This window comes from Microtus oregoni, unplaced genomic scaffold (genome assembly GCF_018167655.1).
Source record: "Microtus oregoni isolate MIOR12 unplaced genomic scaffold, Mior012 000003F_ref0000135, whole genome shotgun sequence".
Lineage (NCBI taxonomy): Eukaryota > Metazoa > Chordata > Mammalia > Rodentia > Cricetidae > Microtus > Microtus oregoni.
Window position 1 is genome coordinate 62,752,506 of NW_024543062.1, and position 20,304 is coordinate 62,772,809.

At 47.5% G+C, this 20,304-nt stretch overlaps 1 protein-coding gene across 11 annotated transcripts in view; it reads right to left on the minus strand.

The window, feature by feature from the left end:
* The window catches only part of Nfasc (neurofascin), a 162,852-nt gene that overhangs the window by 36,594 nt on the left and 105,954 nt on the right, over window positions 1-20,304 (minus strand). For 9 of the 11 annotated variants that reach the window (XM_041648805.1, XM_041648812.1, XM_041648808.1 and 6 more), the window contains 11 exons: window positions 19,375-19,506; window positions 9,634-9,777; window positions 8,861-8,972; window positions 8,418-8,584; window positions 7,882-8,029; window positions 6,663-6,787; window positions 5,054-5,098; window positions 3,791-3,892; window positions 3,296-3,493; window positions 1,958-2,028; window positions 500-722 (listed from right to left, as the gene is read on the minus strand). In XM_041648805.1, the coding sequence (XP_041504739.1) occupies window positions 500-722; window positions 1,958-2,028; window positions 3,296-3,493; window positions 3,791-3,892; window positions 5,054-5,098; window positions 6,663-6,787; window positions 7,882-8,029; window positions 8,418-8,584; window positions 8,861-8,972; window positions 9,634-9,777; window positions 19,375-19,506 (1,467 nt within the window). The remainder of the gene's footprint in view (window positions 1-499; window positions 723-1,957; window positions 2,029-3,295; window positions 3,494-3,790; window positions 3,893-5,053; window positions 5,099-6,662; window positions 6,788-7,881; window positions 8,030-8,417; window positions 8,585-8,860; window positions 8,973-9,633; window positions 9,778-19,374; window positions 19,507-20,304) is intronic. The other 2 variants (XM_041648810.1, XM_041648806.1) reach the window with 1 other exon arrangement.

A 20,304-nucleotide genomic window follows, 5' to 3' on the forward strand; every position in this document is an offset into this window, starting at 1 on the left:
TTCAAGTGTGATCATTTGTTTGAAATCCTGGGCAGGGCTGTTCTAGATTCAGGTTTTTTTTTTATTTTATTTTATTTTTTTTTTAAATATTTATTTATTTATTTATTATGTATACAATATTCTGTCTGTATGCCCAAAGGCCAGAAGAGGGCACAAGACCTCATTACAGATGGTTGTGAGCCACCATGTGGTTGCTGGGAATTGAACTCAGGACCTTTGGAAGAGCAGGCAATGCTCTTAACCTCTGAGCCATCTCTCCAGCCCCTAGATTCAGTTTTTACAGCTGTAAAGTTTCAGTTCTGAGCTAAGTGGGGATGTGTTCAAAGACAATTCTCTCCCTGGTGTTACCAGTGATACACGATCTAGGCCACAGTAGCGTAGCCCTGTGTCCATGGCTGCCCTCCCATGACATATCCTGAGTTTCTCGACCCATGAGAGTGGCCACGTAATAGTTGGCAGTGAGGGTCCTGTTAGGGAAGGGAAGTGGGCAGATACTCACAATCTTCTCCTGAGTACCCAATGACGGTGTCAGGCTCGGGACCCTTCCCAAAGTCATTTTCAGCCTGGACTCGGATCTCATAGGGCACGTAGACAGGGGTCTGCCCCACCACGTAGCGAGAGCCCCACACCGTGACATTGTTCCAGGTTTCTCGGGTCTCTCTCCGTCGCCACTTGACAATGTAGCGCAGGTTGGGGCCAAAGGCGGAGGTAGCATTCATGGGCTGTGCAGGGTGAGACAGACAGGCAGACAGGGTAGACAGGGTATTGGCAGAGCCACCCACAGTTTGCCCTCTCCATCTGTACCAAACTCTCTACTCTGCTGCCCTGCTACCGGCCAGCTCCGTTCCAGTATAGATGATGGTATCCTGCATCTGCTGAGCCCCCAAAGAGCCTAACCTCCCAGGAACTGCGGAGCACCTAGATTTTCTATGACAATAGGTTCACCAGAGACTTAATCACTTTGACTGCAAGCACCACCTACACTGCAGGTGCACAGGGAACAAATGCTTTACTTAGGGCAAACTTCCTCCTACGACAGAAAGAGCAGGGAGCCAAAGGCTGACAGTCATGATCTCCAGAGTCAGAAAGAGGACCCCCAGCTAATCAAGCTACTCCCCTGCTAATGAGCTCAAAATTCCCGAACTGACTTCAGTTCTACCAGATCCGCAAATCAGACTTGCCCTTCTTCATGGGAGCTTGTTAAAGAGGACTGGAGCCCATTCACCCTAAGGACCTGGCTCAGGAATCAGGCTCCCAGAGCTGGCCACACAGCGCCATAAACCAGCTGTCCAGATTTCAAGTTCAGTCCAAAGCCGTTGGCCTAGGATGCTGGAGGGCCAGGCTTCAGAGAGACAGAGCTAACGGTGACTCTGACTGTTACCAACTTCAGTGACCTAGTTTTCAGCTTTTAGAAGTGGTCTCGAAAAAGTCAGTTTCTAAGCATATATCCCAGTTATAGTTTGGAAAGTGTAGTCAGGGAGCCAGGGTGAAGAGGGGAACTGACAGTCCCAGCCCGAAGGAAGCCTCTCAGTTCATCTAGCCCAGGCTGTAGAAAGACCTGGACTTTGTAATGGTCCAGCGCCTCGGACAGACACCACACAGAGCCAGTACACGCTACACTCAGCATCAATGTTCTGCACGTCTCTCTTTCCTGAAGCCTGAGTCCCTCCTTCAACATCAGAACATCTATTTTGGTGGCTTTCTCGATGAATTTTGCTAAACTGGCAGTCTGTGGAATTGGATGACCTCTGCTCCCATCTCTGTTCTGAACTCCTGCTCACAGGACGTTGTCCTGTTTGGTTTCTGAATGCCCAGCTCTGAGACTAGCTTGTTTCTCAGAGGTCAGTGGTCCCAATCAGTTGCATAGTCTGTAACATACCATGGCCCCAGAGGGCAAGGAATGGGGGCTCCTGAGTGCCTACTGCTAGGTGAGCATGGGGTAAGGAGGTCCTCTTACCGTCCATGTGATCTCCATATTATTCTTTCTTGTCCCTTCTCCCTTCACATCGCTGGGATTGGACTCAGGAGCTGGAAGCCAAACAGATAAAGCTGAAGTCAAACCGGAACCTGATCAGGGCACCCTGTTTATTGCCCACCTAGCTGCCCTCTTGTGTACTCTGGCTCTTCGCAGCTCCTGACTCTCTTTTCCTCCCATGCATGATACATCTTCCTAGCTAAGATTTAAACCCCCAAAGTAGACCTAGTTTCTTTAATCCTCTGTCAGTTAACCCCTATTATAGACCTTTCCACACTGCGGGTGTCCATTGTGCTAACTCCGTGCACTGTTCCCTTCATAGACCAGCCGCCAGTATGTTTTGTGACACGCTGGCTTATCCTGGTATTTAATATTTTGGGGCAAGCATTTCTGCCTCTATGAGCTGGTGTGATCTCATAAACTTAAACATTATTAGGAAGAGAAATCCGACATAACCCCAGATTATCTATCTTTATGTGTGCCTCTGCCACTGCTCTGCCCCTTCCAGCAGATAATAAAGAATCATTAACAGTAATAAAAATGTCAGTTAAGATTAATTATGTGCTTATCACATGACAGGCACCACAGTAAGTGCACGGCATGCATTTTCTCTTTTCTTTCATGTGCATCCGTGTGTGCACAAGTGTGGAGGCCGGGGGTCAACACTGGGTGTCGTCCTTAATCACTCTCCACTTTAGCTTTTGAGACAGGGTCTCTCGCTGTAACTGGAGATCAGTGATTCAGCTTCAGTGGCTGACCAGCAAGTCCCAGGCATCCTCCTGTCCCCACGTCCCCAGTGCTGGCATTACAGATGAGTGCCACCGTGCCCATAGGTTCTGGGGATTGGATTTAGGTCTTCACGCTTCACGGCAAGCAGTATACAAACTGAACTATCATCCTGGCCCCCAGGAAGACAAATTTTCTTCTTAAAATCTTTATCTATCTGTCTGTCTATCTATCTATCTATCTATCTATCTATCTATCTATCTACCTACCTATCTGGTGGTGTATGTGTGAGTTCACACGTACCATAGCGCATGTGCGAAGGCCAGAGGAGAACTTTTGGGAGTCAGTCATCTCCACCCACCATTTGGTAGCAGGGATCAAACTCAGGTCACCAGACTTGGCAGCTGGTGCCACGCCCTAAGCTATCTCGCTGGCTTTTTCAAGCAGGTGTCCTCACCATCGCCCTGAGAAGTCTGTGTTAGTGTAAGGCGAGGAAGCCTGGTCTCGGACAGGCAAGTGACCTGCCTAAGTTCCCGTGGCTGGGAGCTGGGAGGGATTCAGTGTACACAGGGCCCCTGGAGCTCAAGTACTCACGGGCCCCACTGGTTCTATAGCGCTCAGACGGAAGGCTGGGGTGGCTGCTCCCAACCTCGTTGACAGCGATGACTCGGAACTGGTAGTTGACATATGGGGACAGTTGGAGGACAGCAGAGTTGACACTGCCTGGGAACTTGGAGTGGTCGTGCCAGACCCCCGGTTGGAACTGGTCCTCTTCAAACTGGATGACGTAGTCTGAGTGGACAAGGAGGACAGGGCTGTTCTGGGAGTCACAAAGCCCTGCTTTAGAAGCACATCCTTCTCGGCTTCTGTTTATCTCCACCATCTCCCCAGGATAGACAGTGGCCCTCTGTTTATCTCCACCATCTCCCCAGGATAGACAGTGGCCCGTGAAGAAGTCTTCCCGAGATACGGGAGGGAATCAGGGCCGTGTCCTGAGGCAGGGGTGGGAGCAGACTCTGAGGGGCCCTAGTCCAAGGCTGTTCTGTCCCCAGCTCTCTCTGGCTTTGGACCACAGGGCCCTGGGCTGACCTGTGATGGGGCTGTTGTTATCATCCCCTGGGATCCAGGTCAGCCTCACGCTCCTCTCAGCCAGGTCAGTGAGCTCCAGGTCCCTGGGTCGGTCTGGCCGTCCTGGCAGCAGAAGGAAAAGACACATTACTCTGAGCTCGCAAGCGAGAGTCAGTCCCTCTCCTTGGGGTGGGTGGTGCTCATCCTTACAGGTCCCTGAAGGAGTTGGGTCTCTACCGCTAGCAGATCAAATCCCAACCTACTCTGGAGGGCTAATACAGGGACACCCACTTCCCTCCAGGAGACAAGGAAGAACCAAGAATCCTACAGACTGTGGAACAAGGAAATAAAGGAGCATCAGGTGGTCGGAGGGAACAGGGGCCGAGTCTTCCTGTTTCTTCAGCTCCTTTAGAACATGCACTTTGGGAAAGGCTGTTGCTCCCATAAGAGAGACTGCAGGGAGGTGTGGAACATCTCATTTCTCAGGATTATTTCTCTGGCTGCCAGGACCCTCAGGACCAGAGCCCAGGAGAGCGCTGTAGTACTGAGCAGGGCAGACAGATGAGGGCAGTGGGGAGGGTCCAGAGGAAGACCAGGCACATCAGGAGGAGACTTAGTTTGGATTCAGTGAGGGAGTAGAACGGAGGGGCCCAGAGGCATCCACACAGGAGTAAGGGAAATGCCTTTGGGGGAGGGTGGTTTCTACTCTCCTGGCTTTGGAAGGGAGCCATCCAGCCACAGAATACAGGTAGACAAGTTCCCCCACATCTTACCTCCTGAACCAGCTATTATGTTTTGGGTGGTTTGGGAGGACCTAGACAGTGAGTCTCTTAAGTTCGTATTAGTGGTGTGCGTGTGTGTGTGTGGGTGTGTGTTGGGGGAGGGAGGACCTAGATGAATAGCGGTAGGTGTGTGGTGGTCTATAAATTGATAAGCCTGTAAGGGATAATCTGAGGAAGCAGCCTTCCTGACTGGCCATTAGGCACTTCTGAGGTGTAGCGAGGGGCAGACAGCAGGAACCTCAAGGGAGGGCTAAGTGGAGCCAGAGGAAAGGAGATAAATTGCAGTCCAGACTTCAGAGTCAGTCCAGCCTGCAGAAGGAGCCCAGGGCAGGGTTGTGAGATGGTCCGGGAAGGAAGGTGGCTATGGATTCCTGAGGGCCAGGGGTCACGTGGGGCAGGCAGAGTGTTGTCCACCGGTTTGTAATGTGCAGTCGTCTCCTGAGACACATTCCTCCTCAAGAACCCACCCCTGGGCACCAGAGCTCCCATTAGTACAAATTACCTTTGGGCAGGTCAGCAAAACGGTTAGTTGGAGTGGCCTGATCAGCTGTAACAGTAAGACGGGTTATCCAGGTTAGCAGGTTAGCAGGGTTAAAGGGTCCTAGGAGGATGAGGCTTTCACAGCTGTCCCTGTGCTGGGGGCCCCAAGCTCGGCTACACTCTTCCTTCCACGGACGGTCCCGCCTCCCAGGTGACTCCTTGGGTTTTTTCACGGCCTAAGAGTGGTGTCTCTGGTGTCTTCCTGTCCAGATATATTGGCACGTCTGGGCCGTTCATGGCCAGCGAGCTGTGACCTCCACTGCAGGAGTTCAGAGAGAGAAAGCAGAGGACCTGCTTCACTGGAAAGGCATAGCCGCCTCCCCTTCTGTTTAGGGTGCTTTGGTATTTGCAGTCCAGCCTGGACATCTGGACAAGAAGGGATAGTGTCATTTTGTTCAGTGCGTGGCACAATGTGAAATGCCACTAAAACCCAGGAGCAGCATGGGAGGAGAAGAAAGCTGGAGGAAGTATTGGAAACAGTCACAAACACACACACACATACCACATATACATCACACACATATACCACACCACATATACATACATACACACACACCACACACATACACATACCAAACACATACCACCTACATGCTATACACACATGCACACACATACACACCACATCACATAATATTACCACACATACTACACCACATATACATACACATACGCACACCACACATATACATACACATGCCAAACACATACCACCTACCACATACATGCTATACACACATACACACATACCACATATATGCTATACACACATACACACACACCACATATATACCACACACATATACCACACCACATATACATACATACACATCACACACATACACATACCAAACACATACCACATACATGCTATACACACATGCATATACATATGCACCACACCACACAATACCACACACATATACCACACCACATATACACACATACGCACACCATACACATAATACACATACCAAACACATACCACCTACCACATACATGCTATACACACATGCACACATACACACATACCACATACATGCTATACACACATGCACACACACTGAACACATACACACATCACACCCCCCCAAACACATACACAGACCACAAACACCACGAAAACAACACACACCACACACAATACAACATACACACCACATACACACCACATCCCCGACACCAAATACATACATAGACCACAAACATCACATATAAAACACACACACACGGTCCAGCATTGCTGTGGGCTGGCTTTAGTCAGCTTGGCGGTGTGGAAGGCGCTGTAAGAGAGAGCAGAAGAGGCAGAAGTAACTCTGCTTTCTGCCATTCTACACCTTTCAGCTGGGGTTGGGAGGTCAAGAACTTCACTCAGGCAACAGAACTCCAAATTGTCCTCCTCAGCTGATTGGAGAGTGGCAGCTTCCTAATCCAGAGACCTGAGGAGGTCATGACCCCTGATTGCCGCTTACTGGGCATTGCCCTGGGGCCCACCTAGCACTCACAGCTGCTCTGGCTGCTGGGAAGCAGGGAGAAGGGTGGTTAGTGCTGACGTAGGTGGCAGCCGTTACCTAGAACAGTGAGGTAGGCCTTGGCCAGGTCTTGGTCCAGCTCGGTGCTGGCCATGCACGTGTAACTGCCTTGGTCCCGCTCTGCCACACCAAAGATGGTCAGGGAGTCATCTTCCTTCTTCATCCTGCAAGGTGCCGGACTGCGGTTAGCAGGAGGGTGGCTCCCCTATGGTGCACATCTGTGCCAGACTGCGGTTAGCAGGAGGGTAGCTCCCCTATGGTACATATCTGCTACTCTCTTCCCGCAAGGGGACAGTGAGAAGATAAAAAAGGTGGCAGGACCAGGGGAGAGCTACAACTCCTTGGAGGGGTGTGAGGTGCCATCTCAACACTCTGACTGGATGTAGGAGAAGAGAAAGCAGAGGGGATGCTCCTCAGCATCCACACGGCACCATGCATCTCTGAAACTTTCTCGTGTTGCACACACTTCCCAAATTAGGGCACCATCACCCCGACACACCTAAGACAGGCTGGTGTTGTTTCTTTTCCCCTACACATGTTTTGTCCTGTGTACCAGTTTGGATGGACCCGTGTCCACCAGAGGGAGGGGCATCCCAGAGAAATGCAAGATTATAGTAGAACTGTCAGCACCAATGGGTGCTGGATGCCCGTGCACTCATGCAGGGTGCAGCCCTGCATGAAGCTGGGTGAGACTGGGAGTGGATGATGCCTTACTGCCTAGAAGAGAGATAGCAAAGAGAGTCCCAGGAAGGGGAACAGGGATCAGTGGCTCTCAATCCTAACTGCCCGTTACAAAACACCCAGGGCACCTTTCAATACCATCAGCGCCCTTACACAAATAAAGCCCGAACTGGTGTGGGAGGGGTAGGTGGGGCACCAGCAAAGCACCCAGAAGACCTAGGAGCTGAGAACCACCAGGCATTGCAAGGGATGTGTAGCTGGGGTCAGTCCTGCCCTCTACTGGGGAAGAAGGGTACTACAAGCAGAGCTGAGAGGATTGGAATGTGGACGGCAGAAGAGAGGCGTATGGAGGGGGTAGGGAGGAAAATGAGATATAAAAGAAGGGAGGAAGAAAAGCGAGAGAGGGGGTGAAGCGACAGGTAGAGAAGAGAGAAGAAGAGTGGTTCCTGAGGCTGCCCCCGAGGAAAGGGCCACCAAAGCCATCACCACTAGTAGCTCCTAGTGGCACGCATGACCCTGAAAGGAAGAGCAAACGACTTCTTCAATGTGCGTCAGGAATTGAGATGAGAGCAGACACCTGTTCCCAATGTACAGCGGTTCATCGTCCTTCAGCCAGGAGACCGTGAGCTTCAAGGAGGGGTCATGCTTCACGCGACACTCCAGCTGCACCGTCGTGCCCCTCTTGACCACCTGGTCCTCGGGCATCCTGTAGATCCTGGTGGGGTCTGTGACAACAATTGGAAAGCTGGCATGGGCCCCTCTTCTGCCCACCAGCCCCAATGTGGCCATGTAGTGAGACACGCCTGACTTTGAGGTGTCAGACACAGTACAGCCAGCTGGAAGAGGTTCTGTGTGTGTGTGTGGGGGGGGGGTAATTGAAATCCCCAAAGAGTTCTCGGGCTCAGAAGTCCAGCATGTGCGTGGTGGTGAGGGGAAGCGGGTGAGCTTCTGGATCAGGTTGATAAGGGGCCTCAGCGTTCCCACATTTAGGTTAGTTAGAGCCACTGAGAGGACGTGGTGTCCACCAGACCTCAGGCAGGGGTGTCTCTGGATACCTGTGAGCATAGCTTTCTTGCCCGGCCTGAACTTCTACCTGTGAACCCCCTTGCTTACCTTTGACCTCCAGGCGGACTTGATTTTCAGCTTTGCCCAGGATGTTGGTGGCCACACAGGTGTAGATGCCTTGGTCCTCTTTGCGGATCATCTTGATTTCCAGACTGCCGTTTTCGTAGACGTGGTAGTTACCACCATCCAGGTTGCTTCCTTGCCCATTCTTAAACCTCACAACAGAGCAGTGAACACAGCATACTGAGAAAGGACTGGCCCAAGGGAGCCAGGAAGCAGCAGAGTCCACGGTGAGGCAGACACATGGAGTCCTGAGTTTTGCAGCCTCTGCCTATAACTACTAGCTGGCTCTGGAGAGACACGCTCCTCACTGGACCATATGGGAGTTCACCCAGATGGCCAGCTTGGACTGTTTAAGGATCCCTTTAGGGCAGATGGGAGTAAAATAACAAATGCCTTCTGCCAAGGAGACCTGGTCTTCTGGGACTTACCATCGGAGTGTTGGAATAGGAGACCCGAAGAATGGACAGTCCAACCGTGTCCGATTGTAAAGGATCACCCTGATGAGCTGGTTCCGGGGAGACAGCATCCGAGGAGGCACATCTGAAAGCCCAGAGGGTCAGTTTGCCATTATGGGTGCGGCGCACAACCCTTCCCCTCCCTGATGTCACCACAGTATGCTTCCAGCTTCCGGCGACTTTCCAGACATCTGGATACCTGCCCCTTTCTTTTGCAAGCCTCGTCTAAGGGAGACTGTCCAAACTACAGCCCCTGTGGTTCAGGTGTCCCAGGATCATTACAAATGCTTTGTAGACCACAGTCATGTTACTATGTCAAAGGATGAGACATCCTTGCTGGAAGGTTTAGGTGAGGAAGGGGTGTATTTATCTGCCTCACATCCAAACTAGCTTTCTGCAAAGGGTTTCCCCAAATTATCCCACAGGTTCTGGAGCTGATCCCCTGTAACTCTGAGACACCTTGTATCTACCGGTTCCCATGGCCCTCTCCTTGCTCAAGGAGTGCAGCAACCATGCTTGGAAGCACTTCCTACCCACCTTCTCTGATGGAATGGGTCCTGTGGTCACCTGCTTGGTGGAGTGCAAGTCCTCCATTCTCCCCACAAACCCCACCTCCATGCTCCACGCCACCCCAAGTCTGCCCAGTGTGCCTGGGCTCCAGAGAAGAGAATGTACCCAATGGTATCACTACACCCCAGGAAGACCCCACTGCCAGCGGGCAGAGTCGGCTATGAGGGTATGCTCACCCAACACACTGACGAAGGCATTGGCCAGCAGGTAGCCATGTTCATTGGATGTATTGCATTGGTACACCGCCCTGCTGCTGATCTGAGTGTCCCGGAAGATGATAGTGTCCCCGGCCACCTCACGGTTGGGGTTGGGCGGTGCCGCTACAGGTAAGAAAAATAGGTTTCCCATAAGAAATGGAACCAGGTAGAGTGAGGGGCAAGCAGGGCTCTGGACAGGGTACCAAACATGCTAAGGGTTCTATGGAAGAGGCAGTAGGGTGGCCCCGGTAGACCCAGCTTTCAGATTCAGCACCGCATGACCCTGTGACCTGGGCCCTCCGGGAGTTTGTTTCTCAATCCATCATCTGGCCAGAATCTGAATCTTTGCTTTATCCAAGCAACAGCTGGAGAGCTATGGATGAAGACATGAGCTATGGAAAGACTAACTCTAAAAACAGGAATCTCCAGTCAGCATTATTCTCTGTCTGCTTCAGATCCTGGTCTGTGGGACAAGCCACGGGCTCATGACAATATCCCGAGACTTTCCATATAGGTACAAGGTGGAAGGCCCAAGCAACATCGCTACTGTTTTCACTTGATTTACTTAGTTAGTTAATTTTCCAAGACAGGGTCTCTTTATGTAGCTCTTGCTGACCTTCAACTTACCATGTGGCGCAGACTGGCCTTAAACACGTGGCAATCCTCCTGCCTTAGCCTCCCTCCCAATCCTTGGGATTACAGACATGAGTAAGTCATTGTCCAGACACCCATTCATTATGATTTTAACCCAATGTACACTGACAAAAATACAGCAACATCCACGTAGCCCAAACACGCCGTTCTCCCATCCTCTGGGCAGAACCTCACTCACAAAAAGCTACCCACCAACCAGAGCTTCAAGTCAACTGAAGTAGCCTACAAGAGAGGCCAGTCTTGCCTCTATTTCTCCTGATATTACTGGCCTTGGGGAGCTGCAGGCCCTGCTCATATGTCACTCTGAGACTTGGGGCAAATCAATACATCTGGGAGAGCATCATTCCCATCTTCCCTCTGAGAAGGAAAAATGAGGAAAGAGAGAAGGGGCTATAAAACAAAAACTTTCCAGAAAAGTAAAGAACAGCCGCTTCTCTCATTTGCAGCCACTGGAAATATCTGGACTTGGGAGCAAATGCTTTGGCTGAGAACGTGTGTTCACTGGGATTGCTCAGACCTGCAAGGCGAACGGGAGTCTGGCCCTACGGCGCCACTCAACAGATAGAGAATCTGGGGACTCAGCAGAAGGTAAATTAAGGCATGCATAGTCAGTGTCCTATCATCTACCCTGGGACCTACTCAGCAAAAAGGTACCTGGAGCGTGGCACCACCAACCTGAACACCTCCTTAGCCTGGCCAGTTTCCTGAACCCAATTTCCCTGCTAGTCACTTCTCTTAGGCTTCCTGCAGGGGCTGACAGATGACCTCAGGGCCAAGGCTCAGCTGCTAGCCCTGGGCTGCTGCTACAGCACAGTGCTACCAAGTGCACCGCCACTGCCTGCTTCCCCCAAAGTCTACAAGGACGGAAGACTGTAGCCAGAGGGCTGCGGCTACATCTCTGCTCATGGTGGGATAACGAGTCCTCTGGGACAGCCACAGACTGTTCTAGCCCTCTGCAGTCCAATGCAGGCCACAGTTCCCGCCTCCGGTGGCCTCCTGCAATCCAGAGCCTACTTTCCTCACCTTTTGGGGTTTAAAGAGCACAGACACAGCGCCTAGCCAGCTGCCTCCCCTTCACCTGTCTCCAATTATGCACCTGCTCCTTTCCTTAACTACTTTTAAAATGATTTCTCTACTTAGCATATGAAAATTACAGGACGATATTCTCATGTAAAAAAAAAAAACAATGAGCTTGGATCATCTTCCCCCAACTACACTCCCATTCCCCCCCTGCTCCCCTGTTCCCAGCCCCACAACCTCCTTTCTGCTTTCATATCACATAGACTTGTGTTTATATTCAACTATGTGAGATTTTTATCTTTTTCCCCCTCTTATTGCCTTCTCTTATCTCCCCTCCCTTCCTTTTAAATATTCCTCCCCTTTTATAGACTTCTACCTACCTATGTGATCTTCACACATGTATGTATGTAAGTCTAGATTTCACACATGAGAACACACAGAACACATGTGTGAGTATGACTTATTTCACTTAGCATGATGCCAAGAGCTGGAATAAAACAGCTGGTTTTATTTTTTATGTCAGGATAAGACAGCATTGTGTCTCTGTACTGTTATTCTCCGTCGGCTCGTCTGTGGATGTGCAAAGGGGCTGCTTCTGTCTCCTGGCTCCTGTGAACAGCGCAGCGAAAGCACGGGTCTACAAGTATCTCCGTGGTGTGCTGACTCAGATTCCTTTGAGCACATAGGTGATCAGGAACGGTGTCGCTTGATTATAAGGTAGTTTTATTTCTAGTTTTCTAAATGAATTTTATTTTGTGCGTATCTGCCTGGGTGTATACGTGCCACAGCACAGGTGTAGAGGTCAGAGGGCAACTTCTGGGAGTTGGTTCTCTCCTCCTACCATGTGAGCCTTAGGGATCACACTCAAGCTCTCGGGCTGGGCAGCAGGTGTCTGAATCTTCTGAGCCACCTCACCAGCCAAGTACAAGATGTTAGAAAGGGATGAAGGCTGCTTTATCTGTGATGTGTGTGGGGACAGGTCCGCCGCCACACGTGTGGTCAGAGGACAACTTTGTGGAGTTGGTTCTCCCCTCCCATTTTTTTAATATTTATTTATTTATTATGTATACAATATCCTGTCTGTGTGTATGCCTGCAGGCCAGAAGAGGACACCAGACCCCATTACAGATGGTTGTGAGCCACCATGTGGTTGCTGGGAATTGAACTCAGGACCTTTGGAAGAGCAGGCAATGCTCTTAACCTCTGAGCCATCTCTCCAGCCCCTCTCCTTCCATTTTTATCTGGGTTCTAGGGATGTAACCCAGGCTTGTGCAGCAAGTACCTTCACCTGCTGAGTCACCTCAACAACTCCATTCTCAGGGTGTGTGTGTGTGTGTGTGTGTAGACAAAGATCTCAATATATAACAACTCTGTTCTCAGTGTGTGTGTGTGTGTGTGTGTGTGTGTGTGTATACACAAAGATCTCATTATGTAGCCTGAATTGGCTTGGAACTCACTCAGTAGCCCAGGCTGCCCTCAAACTCAGAGATCCTCCTGCCTCTGCCTCCCGAGTGTGTACACCACCCCCAGCACCTACTTTAGCTTCCTGAGGAACTTCCGCAGCTGATTTCACAATGGCAGCCCCGCGGACAGTGCCGCCAGCAGTGCATGTGCGGGTTCCTCCTTCCTCACACTCTAACCTGCGTTGTTTTTGTCTCATTCTGGTTGTTGCTTTAATTTGCATCTTCTTGATGGCTGGGGGTGTTAAATGTGTTTTCCATGTATTTGTTGGTCATTCGTATTTTTTTGAGAACTACCTGTTCAGTTAGTTTGCCTGTTTGTTGATCGGATGGGTTGTTTTCCTGATGCTAAATCTTGGAGTTCTTCACAGAGTTTAGATATTAATCCCGTTAGATGTACACTTGGCGGACACTTCCCCCCTTTCTGTGGCTGTCTCTCCATTCTGCCAGTCCCCCCATTCTGTGGTTATGTCTCCACTTGGCTGGTCCCTCCCCTGCCCCATTCTGTGGCTGTGTCTCCACTCTGCCTGTTCTGTGGTTGTCTCTCTACTCTGCAGGTCCCCATCCCCATTCTGCAGGCCGTCTCTCCACTCTGCTACCCCCCCCCCCATTCTGCAGGCCGTCTCTCCACTCTGCCTGTCCCTCCCATTCCGTGTTTATGTCTCCACTCGGCTGGTCCCCCCACTCTGTGATTGTTCCACCACTGTACAGAAGCTTTTATCCTACACACACCCAATCCGTCAGTTCCTGGAATCATTTCCTGAGATGCTGAAAACTTTTGCAGAAGGCCCTTGCCTATGGCCACATCTCCAAAACCACAAAACACTGTTTTCCTCTAACAGTTTTAGGCTTTACATGAAGATCTTTGAACTATTTTGCATTAAATTTTGTACAAGAGATGGATCTAGGATCATTCTTTTACATCCAATGTCTCCAGGACCATTTGTTAAAGAGGCTGTCTTCTTGACAACGAACGTTTGTGCCAATTTTGTCAAAAATTAGGTGGCTGTGGTTGAGAGTTTATATCAGGGTCATGTATGCTAATCCATTGGTCTGTTTACATTTTGTTCCAGAACCATGGTGTTTTTATTACTATAACTCTGTAGTATATTTTGAGATCAGGTATAGTGGTGTCTCCAGCCCCTCCCCCTCCTATTTGGGATCTTTTTTTCCCCACATGATCTTAAAGACCTCCCTCTAATTCTGTCATTAAGATTTAGGTGAGGATGGAGTAGACTTGTAATTGCTTTTGGTATTAATATTCATGGTATTACTCTTGCCAAACCATGAACATGGGAGGTTGAGATGGTTAGTGTTATACACTTGACAGGTTCTAGAATTCATAGGCGACAAGACTTAAGGCATGCCTGTGAGCGAGCATACAGACCAGATGGGTGGAGGTTGGGAAAGACCAACCTTAACTGTGAATCCTTCCACAGCTGGGGTTCTGGCCTGAACAAAAAGTAGAAAGAGAGCTGTCACCATTGTTCACCTCTCTGTCAACTGCAAATGCAGCCACCTCCAGTTCGGACGGCCACGAACTCCAAGCTAAGGTGGACCACATCCTCGAACTGTGAACCAAGCAAACCTCCCTCAGATTGCCTCTGTCTGGTCACTGCAGTGACAAGACAAGGAACTACCCCAAAGGTCCTCCGGACTGCTAGGGTCGTCTTTAATGACTTTCTTCAGCGCTCTGAGTTTAGTCATGGCAGCTTTCAGTTTCCTGGTTAGAGTTATCACTGGGGTTTTGTTTCGTTGTTTGTTTGTTTGTTTTGGGCTTCGTTTTGTTTTTGTTTATTTTTGCTTCTTTTGTTGTTTGTTTTTCTTTGTTTATTGTTTCATTGTTGGTTTTCTTTTCCTTCTCAGCAAATTTGCTATTAGAATGATTTTAGCTTGCAATTGTTTTACTGATAATTGATAACTTTTCCATCTATGTTTATCAGGGAAACGAGTGCGGCGTGTGTGTGTGTGTGTGTGTGTGTGTGTGTGTGTGTGTTCTTTTCAAGCTCTGGTAAATTCTGCAGCAGTGAATCTTGGGTCCAGGCCTTCAGTCTTGCGGCTTCTTTGGGGTCTGTTCAATTTGCTTTTACATTCTTGATTTAATTTAGGTGTGTCATATGCATCTAGACTTTATCCATTTCTTCTAGATTTTTCAAAATATATATGTTTTTCCCTAAACATTTTCTAGATTTCATTGAAACCTGTGGTAATGTCCCCCTTTTATATCTAATTTTATTAATTTTGGTATCCTCTCTTTCCTTCGGTTCATTTGGATAAGAATTTGTCAATCTCATTTGTTTTTCCAGAGAACCAACTCTTCATTTCACTAAGCTTCTTTCCTGATTTTTTTACTACTCCTTTCTATCCACCACTTTTGGGTTTGAATTGTTCTTGTTTCGCCGAGACTTTGACGTTCACCCTTGGGTGATTTAGGTGAGATCTTTCAGAAAAGGAGTCATAGCTATGAGTGTTCCTCTTAGAACGGCCTTTGTTATAGCTCAAAGGTTCTGATAAGTTGTGATTTTTTTCTCATTTGATTTTCAGAATTTAATTTTTTTCTCCAAGATTTCTTCAATGACCCACTGCTCACTCAAGAGTACACTTGTGAGCTCCTGCTTTTTTCTCTTTATTGGTTTCTAGTCATATTTCACTGCACTCTGAAAAGATACAGAAGCTATTTCAATTACTTTACATTGTTATAACTTTCTTATGGTATAAAATGTGATCTAAATGTGATCGACTTTAGTGGAAGTTTCATGGATTGCAGAGATGAATGTGTTTTTGCACTGTTGAGAGGAATGCTCTGTAAATGCCTTCCAAGTCCATTCGATCTTGGGTGTGGATTAACCCTGAAGTTTCTTTACTGACTTCAGGTCTGGATGGCCTACCTATTGCTGAGATGGGATATTATGATCACCCACCACTGTATTGGAACCAGCTGTTGCTTTATACTCGTGGTGTTTGTTCTATGAAATTGGAAGTCCCAGCATTCAATGCATAGATATTTACAACATGCTCTCTTCTTGATGGACTGTTCCTTTTACTACTATGTAGTGGCATCCTTTATTGTCCTGACCAATTTTGATAGGCAGTGTGCTTTAACAGCTTTGAGAACAGCTATACCAGCTTCTTTTCAGCTTCAATTTGTTGGTCAAATTCCTATCTTTCACTTTCACATTAAGTGTGTCTTTGTCAGTGGGCTGTGTTTTGTTTTGGTTTGTTTTTGAGAAAACAAAGAGTTGAATCTTTTTTCTTTTTTTAATCCAGCCAATTAATCTGTGACTTTTTATTGATGAGTTCAGGCCACTTACATTTAGTGTTATTAAGGAGACGTTTGCTAACTCCTGAAACTGTTGGTTATTTTTCTGGTTATGGAATTATTGTTTGCTTTTTTTTTCTTTTCTCCATTCATATTAGGGGTTTGTTAGTTGACTGTATTGGACACGGTGGATCCTTTCTGAGTTTCCCTTATTCATCTATTCTATATGATAAAGTTACATTCTTTTATGGGCTCTCTTAGTTGAGACTTTATTCTTCATGTTGAAGATTTCCTCAAGCATTTCTGCAGTGGTCAAGAGTTGCTTTGATTTGTGCTTGTCTTGAAATGTCCTTACGTCTCCATGAACTTATTTTAACAAATATTTTTTACATTTATTTAGTGCGTGTGGAGGGAGGGCATGCGTGTGTCGTGTATATATCTGAAGCTCAGATGAAAACTTGTAGGAGGGCTGGAGAGATGGCTCAGAGGTTAAGAGCATTGTCTGCTCTTCCAAAGGTCCTGAGTTCAATTCCCAGCAACCACATGGTGGCTCACAACCATCTGTAATGGGATCTGGTGCCCTCTTCTGGCCTGCAGGCATATACACTGACATAATATTGTATAATAAATAAATAAATAAATAAATAAATATTAAAAAAAAAAAAGAAAACTTGTAGGAATTGGTACTCTCTCTCCTTCCACTATGTGTTATCAAATTCAGGTTGTCAAATTCATATTGCCAGTTCCTATCCATGAATTTTTAAAGATAATTTGATGTATATAGTAATTTTGGTTGACAGTTTACTTTCAATGATAGAAACAGATTAACCTACATTTTCCTGGTCATTTTTGGGGTTTGTGTTGAAGTCGAATTTTACTCTCATGTGTTTGTGAGTTGATATTTTTCTCTTACAGCTTTTAATTTCATTGAATAGATTCTCTATACCTTAGTTTTTGTTTTTGTTTTTTAAATCTCAGCTCTTTCTGTTGCATCTGGATTCTTGGTTGGATCTCAGGATTTTAGGAAGTTGTTGTCAGGCTTTTTTTTTTTTTTTTTTTTTAATTTTAGGATGATGATTTCCTTGATGTTCCCTTCTATTCCTGGTAGTCTTTCTTCCTGGTGCGGTCTGTTGATGATTTCCACTGTGCTACTTTACTTTATTTGTTGAATTTTCATTTCAGCATTTTATTTTATTGAAACGCTCTCCCTTCCCTTGCTCTTCCATGGTGCTGGTTTTCCTGTGTCTCTGACTTTCTCATCTATCCTGCTGGCTCTCGTCTCTTGATCTGACCTGATTTCCTCACTTCAGACAGCTGCTTGTATCAGTCCCCCTTGAGGCCATGGATCATTTCACATGTAAACATTTGAATTTTTCATCTGTCATCTACTAATTTCACGTCTTTTGCAGGAGTCGGGCTGACATGGTTTTTGTTTTGCTTTGATTATTTTTTATGTTTTCGTGTCTGAGCCATGATTTGCGCATCTGTTGGCTTTGGTTTTGATAGCTCCTCCAGTTCCATTTGGGCATCTTCTTACTGAGCTTGTTTGTTTGTTTTGGTTTTTCAAGACAGGGTTTCTCTGTGCAACCATGACTTTTTCTGGAGCTCGCTCTGTAGACCAGACTGACCTCAAATTCCCAGATCCACCTGCCTCTGCCTCCCCAGTGCTGGGATTAAAGGTGTGCGCCGCCACCACCCTGCTCGTATTGAGCTTTAAGGCACATTTCCCAGTACCATTCAGAGAGGAGATAACAAGCTGCCATGGGAGCAACAACACCAAGCCAGCACCTGGTATAGAAATATACTTAACATTGGGTAAAAGTCCACAGATACATCCCCAATGACTATCAAACAGAAAATGGTAAAATAATGTAACATGGCTATGAAGTTGAAAATTAGAGTACATACAGAAATAGCAAATAAATGACATAAAGAAAGGGAAAATACAAGAAAGCAAGGTTAGACAGGAGAAATTAGAAAGAAATGGAGTACAGCAGGATGTTGTGAAGGGGAAGGGGAAAGAAAAGATTAAATAAAGATCACTGACAAAAACGTCTGAAAAAGGGGGCTGGAGAGATGGCTCAGTGGTTAAGAGCATTGCCTGCTCTTCCAAAGGTCCTGAGTTCAATTCCCAGCTACCACATGGTGGCTCACAACCATCTGTAAAGAGGTCTGGCGCCCTCTTCTGGCCTTCAGGCATACAGACAGAATATTGTATACATAATAAATAAATAAATTATACATAATAAATAACTATTTAAAAAAAAAAAAAAAAAAAAAGTCTGAAAAAAATGAGACCGATGTAAGGACGGGAATAAAACAGAGTGTAAAAGACTTTGTTTGAGGAAATTGCTTGGTTAGTAAATTGCTTGTTTGATCTCAGAGTACACGTAAAAAAGCCAGACAGAGTGACGTAGAACATGCTTACAATCCCAGCACCGCGAAGGCAGAGGCAGGTGCACCTCTGGGGCTCCCCAGCTGGTTAGCCTACTCTACTTGGCAATTCTGGCCAGTGAAAGACCTTGTCTCAAAATAACAAGATAATGGCTCCTGATGAAGAACACTCAAAGTTGTCCTCTGGCCTTTACCTGCAGGCACATATGTGAACCTGCACACACACACACACACACACACACACACACACACACACTTTATTTGAAAATAAGACAAAGTCTCATAAAAGTACAAGAAAAAGGAAAAAGCGGAGGCACAAGGTTAATAAACATAAAATATTAACAATGAAAAATACATAAATACAAGTAGTTAAGAACAGAATATTAAAACATAAAAGCTTAAAGAAATAAGCTGAAGTAAATAAACTGCCAAAAGTAAAAAGACAGACAAATTCCCCCAAACAGTGAAGGGGAAGTTCCTCCTCATGTTCAGCTACAGCCTTCACACTGTCACATGACCCTGTCTTTTCACTGGCCCTTGCTAGAGAGTAAGACTTAGATTCATCACTGGTTAACGACAGACAGGGGTTTTTAATCTTCTAAGCCCCCACCACCACTCGAAGCCAAACCCGAGATGAAGTGCAGTGCCCAGACTCTAAACTGGGCTCTAGAATTATTGGGCAGAAAGCAAAGGTTAAGAAAACCACAAAAAAGCAGAAATCCCTAAACAGAGGACTGTAACCATGGGCTGTAGGCTACTTATCCTCCTGTTCTCTCAGAAAAATAAGGAAGGCTTCCTTTACCCCTGAGATGCCTGCAGAGGAAGGCTGCTGGAAGTACCGCCAATGGGTCATCCATTCCTGTCACTTTGGGGACATCTGACCCACTGACACAGTCTCTGGAGGGTGAAGGGAACAAGCGGAGGAGGACTCACACTGCAAAGGCTCCCCATTCACCATCCACTGGACAGTTGGCTTCGGGTTTCCATTGGCTCGGCATACCAGCCTCCCGTCCTCACCAGGAGCCAGGATCAGGTTCTTGGGCTCATCTAGCCAGTATGGAGCAGCTGAAAGATAAGGCAGGCAGAGGTAGATGGCACAGGCTAGGCACGAGAAGCCAGGTGGGTTCCTGTGTGAGGGTGACCCCCACATCCCAGCCCCTATCTTTCACCCTTGGGTTGATGACTCAACCCTGTCTGCAGGTGGCTAGTTAGCCGAGCCCACGGAGCAGAGTGTCTAGGAAAGATCTGAACTGTTTTCTTTTCGGCACTGAACTTTAGGTAAGAGCAGTTCTTGGCCATTCACCCCCTTTCTATTATTTGGAGAGTTTTTGCAAACACAGGGATTTTTCTGAGAAAAGAAACTTCTGGATCAAAGTCTCAAAAATATCGTTATTCACCCAAAAGGATCAGAACCCACTCGTGTGTGTATCATGCTAAAGGCAAAAGCATCAGATCAGTCAACTGTATGCCTAGAAAGTTCTTGTTCTCAGCCTTCAGCCCTTGACCTCCCAGTCTGCAAGGAGCCCTGGGCTGAGAAGTGATTCACACAGTTCATCCCATAGCCAGGACCCACAGTGACAGGAACTCTAGTGTCACAATGGCTCAGGTGAGCCACGTCTGCTTTGAGGGGACAGAAGTGGTTTAAAAATAGCGTGGTCCATGATGATTTCCATCCTCTAGAAGAAGCAGCACCATGCACACAACACAGACAGCACAGGCTAAGACGACACACCACAGATGGGAATGCAAAACGAAAGAGAAGGCTCTGGGAGGAATGTCGCTTGCAGAGAGAGCCCGGAGCTGGGCAAACGTTAAGGTGAGTATCCTTTCCTCAGCGTACATGCCCATGAGTGCATACAGTCA